At 36.5% G+C, this 15,099-nt stretch overlaps 1 protein-coding gene across 1 annotated transcript in view; it reads right to left on the bottom strand.

Moving 5' to 3' along the window:
* STARD9 (StAR related lipid transfer domain containing 9) overlaps positions 1–15,099 on the bottom strand; it is a 134,878-nt gene that overhangs the window by 76,366 nt on the left and 43,413 nt on the right. The window contains 4 exon segments of the mRNA XM_027569243.2: positions 210–322; positions 1,934–1,995; positions 2,085–2,117; positions 3,283–3,399. Of these exon segments, the coding sequence (XP_027425044.2) occupies positions 210–322; positions 1,934–1,995; positions 2,085–2,117; positions 3,283–3,399 (325 nt within the window).

Here is a 15,099-nt window from a genome sequence, read left to right as displayed (position 1 = left end):
GTTTATTTTCTGCCTCACCCCCATAAGACTATAAGCCTGCCTGTGAGGGCAGGACTGTCTTTTCTATTTATTGTTACTTCTCCAACATCTAGTACAGTACATGGCACATAGCAAGTTTCATTATACATTTGTTGAATGAATCAGTGACCATTAGGAAAGCTTCCCAGAATTCAGTTTGGTCTCGGACCTCCAGGACCACAGTGGCTCACCTTGTACATAGGGCCCCATCTCTGGATGCTCTCTGACCCGCAGAGTGTAGGACTTTTTTTGGTCAGATTGCTTCAGCAGATCCCGTACTCGTTCGTTATAGATTTCCAGGAAACTAGAGACACGTAGAACAAGGCACATAATCAGATTTTGGAAGATGGTGACATCTTTTCAAAATTACATTTTAAAAAAAGGCAACATAGTTAAGATTTGGAAAAAAGTGGGGAAAACACTAAGTCAAGAATCAGAAAGCCCTAATTCTTGATCTAGCTCTACCTCTGACTCTCTAAGATCTTGACCATGTCAGGGTTGCCCCTTGAGTCTCTATGTGTGCACAATTATGTTGCCACATTAGCTGTCATCACTTCACAGTTGTAGGTTTACAATGTCAGTCCTGATTCAAATTTAGCCTTCAAGAGGCTATTTCAGCACGATTTTGGGGTATGCTGTCCCCAGCCTACCCCTTTAACAGGTCACCAGACCACAGAATTTACAGGCTTGTTTCTTAAGAGATTTTCAAACATGATCTTTGAGCTCTTACTGTTCTGTGAAGGCATCTCGAGGGCCACTGCTAAGCAATGAGGAAAGCTAAATGAGAAAGATTCTGGTCCCTACCCCTAATTTAAGTAGGAGAGTTCTCATTTTACCTGCTTTACACACTGGGCTTCTACTTAAGATATGCTCTATCTTATAGGTACCTGCTGGCATTTTATTCCTTTTTAAAATAATAACATAACTACAATTCTTAATTAAAATCAGCAAAGATTTTGTTAAATAAGAAAACAAACTTCTCACAGAAAGGTCTTCCTCATCAGAACATAGATGTTTGCCTGTGAAGCCACCGGCCATAAAAAAAAGGCTCCAGCTCAGATGAACTCTATGCACACTCTTCTTATAAATTGTTTCTCCTTCTTTCTCAGATTTGAACACAGGAAGCCCAGATGTCTCTCAGGATAGTGGTTCCCAGATTTCATGGATAATAAAACATTTAATATATATGTACATGTTTACACACACACACATACAGGCCTACAAATTTTTACTTTGCAAACTTAAAAAATGTATAAATACTGTTTACTATCATTTAATTTTTAAAAAGGGCATTTATTCTTTTTGGGGTGATGAAAATGTTCTGGAATTATATAGTAAGGATGATTGGACAACCTTATTAAAAAAAAATCACTGAACTATATACTTCAAAAGCATGAATTTTTTGGTATGTGAATTACATCTCATGTTTTTTAAAAAGGACACTGAACCCCCAAAAAATAGAATACAGAAAATTAAGGGTAATTGGGCAATTGGTAACCTTGCACCAACATTTTCGCTACAGACTGGTTAAAACTTCACATCAGAGTAGACAGCACTGTCTCGGAACTAGAGCTTAGGAACTACTGACCCAAAGAAAAGAACAACCCAGCAGGAGCTGGAAGAGAAATTCCAAATGCTAGTATTAAACTGTAAGGAAAGTGAAGAAAAGGAAACCAGACAGGGCAAGCTGGTCCACAGGAAACACCTGTTTGTTAAGCCTGGAATAGGAATTAAGTTTCCTGCAACCCCAAGATCTAAGTATGTTTCTCATCTCCCTATACTGCAAAATATATTCCTGCTGTGGCTTTTCTCCATTCCTCTGGATGACTCTTGAAGCAGAGAGGACAGCTGAACATGCTCGAATTTGGAGTGGAAATGGAAATATTTTAGGCCCCAGAGCCTGAAAGGTTCTTACCTTACTTTTATCCTACGAGAGGAAGGCAGTGGGGCACAGTCCTCCTCCCTGATGAAGAGACCCTGCACAAACCAGAGGGTTGGAGTTTCACTGAAGGGAGTGTACAAAGAAGGTCTACTTTGAGAGGATCTAGTCAAAATAGAGCCTATACCTCACATATCCGTGGTGTCAGCCCAACAGAGGCCTGGAGAACAGAAGAAAGAAAAACATTACTGTTCACTCACAGTGAAACTCTCCTCCAACACCCAGAAACCAAGGTTGGCAGGGGGTGGGCACATGGGCTCCCTGCGCTAGTCTCTTCATTTTAGGCAGTTTCCATGGTGGTATATAAAAGACTATTTGCCTGACTCTCAGGAGACACTCATGGGAGGAAAGTACCAGCTGAGAGGCAGATCATCACCATAAGAAGGAAGAGAGGAGAAGCTAACAAACCCAGGTACCTGCTTTCACACAATAAAGCTTACATCCTTCTTGGATAAACCTACTTACCACTCTGGTCCCTCCCAGAACCTTTCTATCCCTATACACACAGGAGAACTAGAATACATGGTGTTTAAAATAAACTTTAGGGAAAAGTAGCTTCTTTTCTCATGTTGGGTCCACTGCTAACTTGTACATAGGTTAAAGGTTGTATACCGTGGTTTAGTGGGCATTTTCTTCTTTTAACTTCAAATATATAAAATCACACTAAACACAGACTGAGTAAGTAATGAGTTGAGCACAAGGTAGCAAGGATAATCTTTCAGGAGGAAAAGTATCCCAGAGAATGTTCCTGTGTAGCATTATTTGCCACCTGCCACACCAATTCAACTCACCAAGATACTTCTAAACCTAAAACAAAGAGGTATGCTTAAGGACCTTGACCCTTCCAATATTCCATGACAAAGTAAGGCTCTCATAAGTCCTTCACACTTTTTAAACCTCCATCCCAGTACCTGGTTCTCCTGCTTCTTTCCAAAGCTCAGATCTAACACACATAGCCCCATTTCTGCACAGCCCTAAGAAACACTTCAGATTCAGTCTGGGGCTTGTCCACACCAAAGGTATTAAAAGCTTCAAGTGATGAACTTGGAAATGCTATGAGAAATTCAGGACTGACAAGGTCAGCTTTGTCAAAGGGAGTTGTATAATTCTAAGTTCTTCAGGGTTTAATAAAGAGGGGCTAATTAATCAAAGTTCACCTTTCACTTAAAGGACTGAGAAACCCATTCTCAATACAGAAGAGAGCCCATTAAATCTTATTAAAGTTGACTACTAAATTCTCATTCTTTCTCTCAGTAACACGGACAGTGTGAGATTCAGGCTTGCTGCAGCAATAGAAAGAGATCATATTCCAATACAATACTCACTGGGGTCCCCAGCATGGTGTATGTCTTCCCAGAGCCTGTCTGCCCATAGGCAAAAAGGCATATGTTGTAGCCTTTAGCAGCACCAGACAATACTTCAGTCCCCAAATCCTGGAAAACCTGTCACAATGAAAGTAGAATACACATCACTGTAGTCCTTCCCATACCAGATTGAGGGACCATATCATTTTAAAATTTATAATGCCCAGCATACAGTAAGCCCTTTAAAATATTTTGAATGAATAAATTTCCCCTAGCAATCATTTTTCTGAAACTGAATTGATTCTTGAGAAATTATAGGGAATTTATAGTCACATGTGTTTGAAACACTTTATAATATTTTTAGATTAAAAATAACCCAAGGCGGGATGCCTGGGTGGTCAGTCGGTTAAGTGGCTGCCTTCAGCTCAGGTAATGATCCTAGGGTCCTGGGATCGAGTCTCCCATTGGGCTCCTTGCTACACGGGGAGCCTGCTTCTCCCTCTGCCAGCTCCCCCTGCTTGTGTGCACCTCTCTCTGACAAATAAATAAATAAAATATTAAAACCCAAGGCTCAGTCGGAAGAGCATAGGACTCTAGATTCTGGGGTCATGAGTTCGAGCTCCACATTGGGTGTAGAAATTACTTAAAGAAAACTTTAAAAAACTTAAACTATAAATAAATAACCCAGAATAGTGATGTATGGAATTGATGAATCACTATATTGTACACCTGAAACTAATATAACACTGTATGTCAACTAACTGGAATTAAAAACTTAAAAAAAAATAATTCAGAGATGTACTTACACTTTTTTTAAATTTTATTTTATTGAAATTCAATTAACATACAGTGTGTTACTAGTTTCAGACGTAGAGTTCAATGATTCATCAGTTGCATATAACACCCAGTGCTCATTACATCCCATGCCCTCCTTAATGCCTATTACCCATTACCCCATCCCCCTACCCACCTCCCTTCCAGCAACACTCAGTTTGTTTCCTACAGTTAAGAACGTCTTATGGGGGCAGTTAACTATCATTTAAGCGTCTGCCTTCAGCTCAGGTCATGATCCCAGGGTCCTGGAATCGAGCCCAGCGTCAGGCTCTCTGCTCAGTGGGGAGTCTGCTTCTCCCTCTCCCTCTGCCTGCCACTCCTCCTGCTTGTGCTCTCTCTGTCAAATAAATAAATAAAATCTTAGAAAAAAAAAAGTCTCTTATGGTTTGTCTCCAAAGGTTGAAGTAAGGTTAATACCATTTATGGATCTACTGACCCATCCTCTCTCCAAACTTCTAACTGTATAGAAAAGTAGGGCTGGAGCTTATAATTTAAAGAGAGAGTATTCATGTAAAATATATAACTTAATGGGGCCTGGAGTTGGGGAAAATGCTTAAAATGACTTCTCTTCCTCTAAACAGCTATCTATAGTTTAGTCATTAAGAACACATGTTTTGGAACTTTCTAGGTTCAAAGCCTGGCTCCTTGGGCAAGTGAACTTACCTCCATTTCCTCACCTACGAAATGGATTTTAAAAAAGCATCTAAACCTCACTGGGTTTTTGAGAGGATTAACTGTTCTAATATTTGTAAAGCCTTTAAAACAATGTTTAGAACAAAGTGAGCACTAACTAAATAAAAGTTTTTCATGTTATTACACCTTATTTTTTCCATTTTTCTGTATAAGTATAATCAGTCATCTTTCTTTCTGATACCCTCATCAATTTTAAAAAGAGCTATGTACTTATTTTGGAAAATAGACACCTGAACACAGATACCATAGTTAATACTTCCCAACTTCACATAGATAACTTTTGAAAAACTTCTACTTTCTATCCTACTAAAAATTTATTTCAAAAAACCCTTCACACAGCATAATACCCTACTATGCTGAGTGAAATAAGTCAATCAGAGAAAGACATGTATCCTATAACCTCACTGATACGAGGAATTCTTAATCTCAGGAAACAAACTGAGGGTTGCTGGAGTGGTAGGGGGTGGGAGGGATGGGGTAGCTGGGTGATAGACATTGGGGAGGATATGTGCTATGGTGAGCGCTGTGAATTGTGCAAGACTGTTGAATCACAGACCTGTACCTCTGAAACAAATAACACATTGTATGTTAAAAAAAAAAAAAGAAGAAGAAGATAGCAGAAGGGGAAGAATGAAGGGGGGGGAATCGAAGGGGGAGATGAACCATGAGAGACTATGGACTCTGAAAAACAAACTGAGAGTTCTAGAGGGGAGGGGGTGGGGGGATGGGCTAGCCTGGTGATGGGTATTAAAGAGGGCACATTCTGCATGGAGCACTGGTGTTATACACAAACAATGAATCATGGAACACTACATCAAAAACTAATGATGTAATGTATGGTGATTAACATAATAAATTTTAAAAAAAGAGAAAAATACAACATGAGTTCATAATGCTATTTCTGATTGATTTTTAAGATTATAGGATTTTTAATTAACTTCCTTGATTTTATACTGTATCATTTTTATGCTGAAAATTATGGTACCTAATGATGGCAACATAGTCATTTAATACAAATATCAATACTAATCACATGACTACTGAATGCAGTTTGACATTTATTTCCATTTTTATTATCCATAGAATATCTCCTACTTGGGATGTATAGTCAAAATGCCGTGTTCTAAAGCCACTTCAAGTAATTGTTTTTTTATGTGGTTATGCCACATACTTTATATGCAGTTAGGCTCCTTCATTTAGGTGTACTTTCAGATTTTAAGGAATTGTTTTTCTTTTGTGATTAAACTTTAAAAAATTATGTAAGACATTTACAGTCCAAAATAAAAAGCATTTAATAAAAAAATCCTTCACAAACCATTAAAGTAATAAATCATTAAAACTCTTCACATCTTGAAGGTTTTTGCTGGAGCCTAGGGATTATTATTTCCCACCTATAAATATGAAAATAATGTCATTTACAGGAAGTTCCTATCCAACAAAATATATTAAGTTCTTGGCCCTTCATACTTTTCCACAGAAAGTCTTCGTGTATATATATGTATTTTTCTGGCTTCTGTTTTCTATTGAGGTATATTTGACATAACACTATATTAGTTTCAGGTATACAACATAATGATTCAATCTGTTATTTACATATATTCCAAAATGATCACCTCAAATCGTTAATATACATCAGCATACATAGCAACCAATTTTTTTTACCATGATAAGAACTTTCAAGATCCACTCTCCTAGCTGCTTTCAAATATGCAAAACAGTATTATTAACTACAGTCACTGTGCTGTCAATTGCATCACCATTACTCAATCATTTTATAACTGGAAATGTGTAGCTTTGACCCACACGTTTCTATTATAAAATGAGGTTGCTATTATAAAGTAAGATTTCACACAGAAAAGAAATTCTTATTAGTTTTTAATTTATCTAAAGGAATATTTATGAGAAAATGGCTTTAAATTCTACTATGTATTTTGTTTAATATTAAATATTACTTGTTTCTCTTGATCTATAAATCCATTGTTAAAATAAGAGGATTCAACTAGAAAACTTTTTCCCTTTTAGTAAAACTGCTATTTAATGCAGTAATAGATATCATCTTTACTGACAGGAACAACATTTGAGTATCAGCTGTGAGAATTATTTTTATTATATAAATAATGTATCAAAAATAGAAAAAAACAAAACAAAACAGGGCGCCTGGGTGGCTCAGTTGGTTAAACGACTGCCTTCGGCTCCGGTCATGATCCTGGAGTCCCGGGATCGAGTCGCGCATTGGGCTCCCTGCTCAGCAGGGAGTCTGCTTCTCCCTCTGACCCAACCCCCTCTCATGCTCTCTCTCTCTCATTCTTTCTCTCAAATAAATAAAATCTTTAAAAAAAATAGAAAAAAAAACAGAAAATGCTGATAAACAAAAACAATCCCACTATCTAGAGTTAACCACTGTTAACATTTTGACGTATAGCTTACTCTTTCAGACTTCTGTTCTATTCATAGATAATACTGAATGTCCCATCTAGGTCTTAAATTCTGACATATAGTAATTAAGAATACTTGAATATGATGAGAATACTAAACTAGTTGTTTTATTTTTTTATCTTGTTACAGTTATTTATGATATTCATAGTTTTCCTTGTGCTTATGGCTAGACAACTTAATTTTTTTTTAATTTCTCTTTAATTTTCTAAGTGGATGCTACAGCCCCACCCATCAGGTATCCAAGTCTATCTAAGCCACAGCCGAGGCTCTGCTGTCCACTTGGCAGGCGCTACCCAAAGTGCAAGCAAGGTGTCTAGGAAGGGGGGAAAAAAGTCTCATCTGTGTCATGTTTGCCAAAACAACCCCACAAAGTATCAGGAAACACTGTCCTGTCTTCATAAATGTCAGGTAAATTCTGGGCTAGTTCTTCAATCCCACTGCAGGTCATTCATCTTTGGGTCTCTACCCAACATAAATGTTTACAGATGGTCCATTTCCATTTTAAGCCTGGCCAGAAGTTAATCATCATTTGGATCCTAGTCCAAGTAAGGACCAGATACAATCCCTGGTCTTTTGTAGCAGATTTATCCAAAGGAAACAGGCAACAGCCTGTATTTGACAGATGAAACTAGATTTCCTACTTGGCTTCTCCATATTATAAGGTGAAATATAGAGAGATTTATTTCCCATATTCATTCATACTGTAAATGAACACACACACTAAATACCATGGAAATTTTAAACAGTCTCCAAGGAACAAGAAAGAAACAACAGAAGGTTTGAAATGCAAGTAAACACAAACAAGGCCAACTGAAACCTATGCCACACCCAATGAGAGAAAGAAGAATCAATATTCTGAAAGAAACTAGCCTTGACACAAGTGGGTCTCAGAATTAGATTTCTCTTCACCTTGGGAAGCAAATATTTATTAAATTCCTAAAAGGGCCCTACCACTGCAAGGGACACTGTGAGAGATTTGAAAGACATTTAAAACATTGTCTTGGTTCAAAATGAGTTTACAATATGGTTGAAGAGACAGACCACGCAGTTAGTAAAAAGTTCAATACTAGTACATAGTAAAATATGAATGAAGGGTGGATATAAACATATTTGAGAAGGAAAATGATATGGGCTGGCGGAGTTAGAGAAATCTTCATAGCAGACATGGCACTTGATCTGTGGTCTTAGGCATGTTTTCAGAGAAGTCCCTTCTTAAATTACATCCCCAGATAAAGGCCTCCCCTCTTAATAGAGAGTGACCCCAGGACCCCACCACAAGATCTATAATGTATCCTTGTCATTTTAATCCTTCAGAAAGTCAGAGTTCTGGCTGAAACAATAAGACAACTAGGTCACTTTACTCTGAAAAACCTTTGGATCTCCATTTGCCATCTCTAAATATCTGGCTGTCAACCTGGTAAGTTCATGCTTAGGACCCAATATCTCCCACCACAGGAACAACAAACATCCAGGGAAGTAATCTCAGAAATGGCCAAATAAATCCTCTCCCCATTCCTTCATTCAAGTTACTTTCTTTGAACAAGGAGGTATGGGTACAAAAGGATAGACATCAGCAGCTACATATTCTTAGCCTCAATGGAAGGGTCCCACTGGCAGTGGCCCATTCACATTATGCAACCCTTTAGTGGTATGAAACCATCACTTCCTAAAACGAATACTACCTGTGGTGAGATAAAACAGCATCTTTCTGGAGTTCTGCTTGGGTTTGTAACTAGCCCTCTTCTCACAGCCCTGTAAGATAACTGATCCATGAGATCCCTCCTGAAGAGGGAAGAGTAGGAGGCAGAAGGGCTGCAATTTTCTTAACCATGACACAGGACTAAAGAATCTCCCAGAGTGGCCCCACTTAAAGACCCTATAGCTACTGTCATCATTACAGAACTAGGGGGCATTTGGAAAAGACCAAAGCATTCAGCCTTTATCTAACTGGACTCACTATATTGCTTTAGTCAGCAGAAAGAAGGAAAAATAAAGGCTGAAATATACATGCATTTCTATCTCACTTTCTTCTGTCTCCTCCAAAACTGCACTTATTATCTATAATGTAGACACTGTAATTTAATATCGCATTATCAGCACTTCCAAATCAGTATCAGTCAACATCCCAAAAGAAAACTGGAAGAACTACCCAAATGCTACTGCTGTGCACAATATATTTTCATTGTAGTTTTCCATCTTTCTACAAATATTTAAGTTTTATATGGTTGCTACTCAGAGTATATAAGCTCTATGTACTGCTTTTCATTTCTATATTTTCTGAACACTTAAGCATTTTAAACAATTTTTGTTATTCATTTTCACAATTATAATTTTATAGATTCATAATTTCACACAACTATCCTAAAGAGTTAACAATTGACTGTTTTCTTATTCTTATTCCAACATGAGATGAATGAAACCCAAACTCCCATCAAGAAATATTAGTAGCGGGGCACCTGGCTGGCTCAGTCGGTAGAGCATGCAGCTCTTGATCCCAGCGTTGTGAATTTGAGCCCCACACTGCGCATAGAGATTACTTAAAAATAAAATCTTTTAAAAAAGAATATTAGTAGCAACTAGTGCTACCGGTTTATAACCGCGATTCAAGATCAATTATTACCGGTTGTAAGAGAACACAAAAAAAAACGCAGATTTCACAATTTTTTTTTTAATTTTTATTGTTATGTTAATCACCATATATTACATCATTAGTTTTTGGTGCAGTGTTCCATGATTCATTGTTTGTTCATAACACCCAGTGCTCCATGCAGAACGTGCCCTCCTCAATACCCATCACCAGGCTAACCCATCCCCCTACCCCCCTCCCCTCTAGAACCCTCAGTTTCTTTTTCAGATTTCACAATTTTTAAGACCTCAATTTCTAAAATTCTTTGAATTCAACTCACCTTAGTCAAGTACCCCCTACCCTGAAATAAATTGGCTGAATTGGGTGGGTTACTTTCTTATTTGAATAGAGTTGACACACAATATTACATTACTTTCAAGTGTAAAATAATTAGACAAGCTTATACATTAAGCTATGCTCACCACAAGTGTAGCTACCATCTGTCATACAATGGTATTACAGTATCATTGACTATATTACTTATGCTGTGCTTTTTACTCCTGTGATTTATTCATTCCATAACTGGAAGCCTGTATCTCCTACCTCTTCACCTATTTTAGCCATCCCCCCCAGCTCTTTCCCCTCTGGCAACCATCATTTAGTTCTCTATATCTATAGGTATGATTGTGCTTTTTGTTTTTCATTTGTTTTTTTAGGTTCCACATATGAGTGAAATTATATGGTATTTGTCTTTCTCAGTCAAAATATTTCACTCACCAGAATACCTTCTAGGTCCATCCATGTTATTACAAGTGGCACAATCTCATCTTTTTTAACGGCTGCATAATATTCCACTGGACACACACACACACACACACACACACACACACACACACACCCACCCCTACATTTATTGCAGCATTATTTACAATAGTTAAATTATGGAAGCAGCCCAAGTGTCCATCAATAGATGAATGCTTACTATACTGGAATTAAAATAAAAAAACTAAAAAAACCCACCTCATACGGATGCATATATCTTTTTGAATTAGTGTTTTTGTTTTCTTTGGGTAAATACCCATTAGTGGAATTACTGGATCATATGGTAGTTCTATTTTTAATTTTTTGAGGAACCTCCATACTGTTTTCACAGTGGCTGTACCAGTTTGCATTCCGAGAGTACATGACGGTTCCTTTTTCTCCACATCCTTGCCAACATTTGTTTCTTGTGTTTTTTATTTTAGCTATCCTGACAGGTGTGAGGTAATATCTCATTGTGGTTTTGATTTGCATTTCTCTGATGATTAGTGATGTTCAGCACCTTTTCATGTGTCTCTTGGCCATCTGCATGTCTTTGAGAAATGTCTAGTCAGGTCTTCTGCCCATTTTTTAATTGGGTTATTTGGCTTTTTGGTGTTGAGTTGCTTAAGTTCTTTATATATTTTGGATATTAACCCCTTATTGGATATATCACTTGTGAATATCTTCTCCCATTCAGTAGGTTGCCTTTTCATTTTGTTGATAGTTTCCTTTGCCATGCAGAAGCTTTTTATTTTGATGGAGTCCCAATAGTTTCTTTTTTGCTTTTGTTTCCCTTGCTTGAGGAGACATACCTAGAAAAATGTTGCTACAGCTTATGTCATATAAATTACTGTCTGTGCTCTCTTCTAGGATTTATATGGTTTCAGGTCTCACACTTAGGTCTTTAATCCATTTTGAATTTATTTTTGTATATAGTATTAGAAAGTGGTCCAGTTTTCCCAACACCATTTATTGAAGAGAATGCCTTTTCCTCATTGCTTGCCTCCTTCATCACAGATTAATAGGCCATGTAAGTGTGGGTTTATTTCTGGGCTCTCGATTCTGTTCACTGATCTATGTGTCAATTTTTGTGCCAGTACCACACTATTTTGATTACTACAGCTTTGCAGTGTATCTTGAAATAGGGCATTATGATACCTCTCTTCCAGCTTTGTTTTTCTTTCTCAAGATTGTTTTGGCTATTTGGGGTCTTTTGTGGGTTACATACAAATTTTAATACTGTTTGTTATAGTTTTGTGGAAAATGCTATTGGTATTTTGATAGGGATTGAATTGAATCTATAGACTGCTTTTGGTAGTATGGACATTTTAACAATATTAATTCTTCCATTCATGAGCATGGAATATCTTTACATTTGTGTCATCTTCAATTTCTTTCATCAGTGTTTTATAGTTAGTTATATAGAAGTTATATAGTTATAGTTCTATCAGAGAACGGTCTTTCACCTCCTTGGTTAGGTTTATTCCTAGATATTTTATTATTTTTGGTATAATTGTAAATGGAATTGTTTCCTTTCTCTTTCTGCTACTTTGTTATTAGTGTATAGAAACAGTACCAGCTTCTGGGTATAAATTTTGTATCCTGAAACTCTACTGAATTCATTTATCAGTTCTAGTTTTTTGGTGGAGTCATTAGGATTTTCTATGTAGAGTATCATGTCATCTACATATAGTGACAGTTTTAACTTCTTTACCAACATGGATGCCTCTTACTTCTTTTCTTGTCTGAATGCTGCAGTTAGGACTTCTAGTACTGTGTTGAATAAAAGTGGTTAAGAGTAGACATCCTTGTCTTGTTCCTGATCTTAGAGGAAATGCTTTCAGCTTTTCACCATTGAGTATGATGCTGGTTGTCAGCTTTTCATATGTGGCCTTTATTATGTTGAAGTATGTTCCCTCTAAACCCACTTCGTTGAGAGCTTTTATCATAAATGGTTACTAAGTTCTATCAAATGCTTTTTTTTTTTTTTTGCATCTACTGAGATGGTCATATGAGTTTTATTTTTCATTTTGTTGATGTAATATATCAAGCTGATTTGCAAAATACTGAACTATCCTTGCATCCCTGAAATAAATCCCACTTGATCATGGTGAATGATTCTAATATTTTTTGAGGATTTTTGCATCAGTGTTGTTCAGGGATACTGGCCTGCAGAGAGAGAGAGAGAGAGAGAGAGAGAGAGAGAGAGAGAGAGAGAGAGAGAGAGTATTTGTAGTGTTTTTATCTGGTTTGGTATTAGGGTAATGTTGACCTCATAGAATATATTTAGAAGTTTTCCTTTCTCTTCTATTTTTTTGAAACAGTTTGAGAAGAATAGGTATTAACTCCCTCAAATGTTTTGATAGAATTCACCTGTGAAGCCATCTGGTCCTGGACTTTTGTTTTTTAGTAGTTTTTTGATTACTGATTCAATTTCGTTGCTAGTAATCTGTCTGTTCAAATTTTCTATTTCTTCCTGATTCAACTTTGGAAGATTCTGTGTTTCTAGGAATTTATCCATTTCTTCTAGGTTGTCCAATTTGTTGGCATAGAAGATTTCATACTATTCTCTCATAATCCTTTGTATTTCTGAGGTGTCAGTTCTCTCTGATTTTACTCGGGTCCTTTTTTTTTGATGAATCTGGCTAAGGGTTTTATTAATTTTGTTTATCTTTTTCATTTATTTCTGTTCTGATCTTCAGTATTTCCTTCCTTCTACTCAACTTGGGTTTTATTTGTTCTTTTTCTAGATCCTTTAGGTTTTAAGGTGAGATTATTTGACCTTTTTTTTTTTGTTTCTTAAGGTAGGCCTGTATCACCACAGACTTTCCTCTTAGAACTGCTTTTGTTGCAATGGTTGGGTTATTTTTAATTAACTCCATCCAGCACTCAAGTTCTCTCCTCCCACTCTCATCTTTGAGCTGTACAGTGTCAGATCAGAATCAGTGAGAACTCATGGCTTTCAACAGAAAAAGATACAGAAATAGATATGATGTAACTGTGCGTGTACACAAATGTATCATCCCTAGCTTTGTCTAACTCTGCTGAGAGGACCTGGGAGCAGTGATACCCCCACAGCAATGACCACAGCTACCATCCAGATCTCAGCTTCTAAATATCATTTTCTACTAACACGAACAATTTGAGCATCATAATAAATAATGATAACAGACTGTAATTCACTGAATAAAATGGGAAGCCATGAATTAATACACATATAAATAAATAATTTGAAAATTTGACAAGAAATGGGATATTTACATAGTAAGTACCCCTTAACAAAATATTAATTACAAAGAGGGGGAAAAGAGTAACTTCACAGTGGAGAAGCCTGGCAGATGCCACCTTAATCAAGTAATCAAAGTGAACTCTGTGATATTCCTACCAAAATGTATAATCTGAATTTAACCATGAAGAGACACTGGACAACCAAATTAAGGAGCATTCTACAAAATAACTGGCCTGTAATCTTCCAAAGTGTCAAGATCATAAATATAAGGAAAAACTGAGGAACTGTTCCAGACTGAATTAAACTAAACATAAGACAACTAAATGCAATAAGTGATTCTCAAACACATCTTTTTGGTATAAAGTGCATTACTAAGACAACCAACAAAACATGAATGGGGTCTAAAGATGAGATGGCAGTAATGTAACACTTTAATTTCTCAATTCTGAAGGCTGTATTGTGGTTATATTAGAGAATGTTATTTTCTATAAGAAAATACACACTCAATTACTTGGGGTAATTGGACATCAGGATGACAACTTTCAGATGGCTCAGGAATAAAGTTTTAAATGTACTTCCATCTTATCTGTAAGTTTTTCCTCATTTCAAAAAAAATTTAAGTTTATAAAAAGATGTAAAATATGACATCATATACATAAACACAGAGGGATAGAAGAGTAAAGATGTAGAACTTTTAAGAATGTGTTAGGAATTATGCAACCATCAACTTAATATAGAGTGCTATATATTTAACATGTTATATATGAACCTCAGAGTAATCATAAACCAAAAACCTATAATAGATACACAAAAAACAAAGAGAAAGGAATCCAAGCATTATGCTGAATGAAGTCATCAATCACAAGGGAAGAGCAAGAGAAGGAGCAAAAGCAGACTACAAAAACAACCAAAAAAACAAATTAACAAAACAGTAATAAGTACATACCTATCAATAATCACCTTAAATGTAAGTGGTCTAAATGCTCTAATCAACTGACATAGGGTAACTGGATAAAAAACAAGAGCCATCTTTATGTTGCTTATGACACTCACTTCAGACCTAAAGACATACACAGACTGAAAGTTACAGGAATGGAAAAAGATACTCCATGAAAATGAAAGTGAAAAAAAAGCTGGGGGAGCAATACTTTTATCAGACAAAATAGACTTTTAAAACAAAGACTGTAACAAGACACACAGAACACTATTACATAATGATAAAGGGATCAATCCAACAAAAGGATATAACACGTGTAAACATCTACACACAGGAGCACCT

This window comes from Zalophus californianus, chromosome 6 (genome assembly GCF_009762305.2).
Source record: "Zalophus californianus isolate mZalCal1 chromosome 6, mZalCal1.pri.v2, whole genome shotgun sequence".
In the NCBI taxonomy this organism is placed as follows: Eukaryota; Metazoa; Chordata; class Mammalia; order Carnivora; family Otariidae; genus Zalophus; species Zalophus californianus.
The sequence above is the reverse complement of the archived record's forward strand: the minus strand, read 5'-3'. Positions and strand labels throughout refer to the sequence as shown.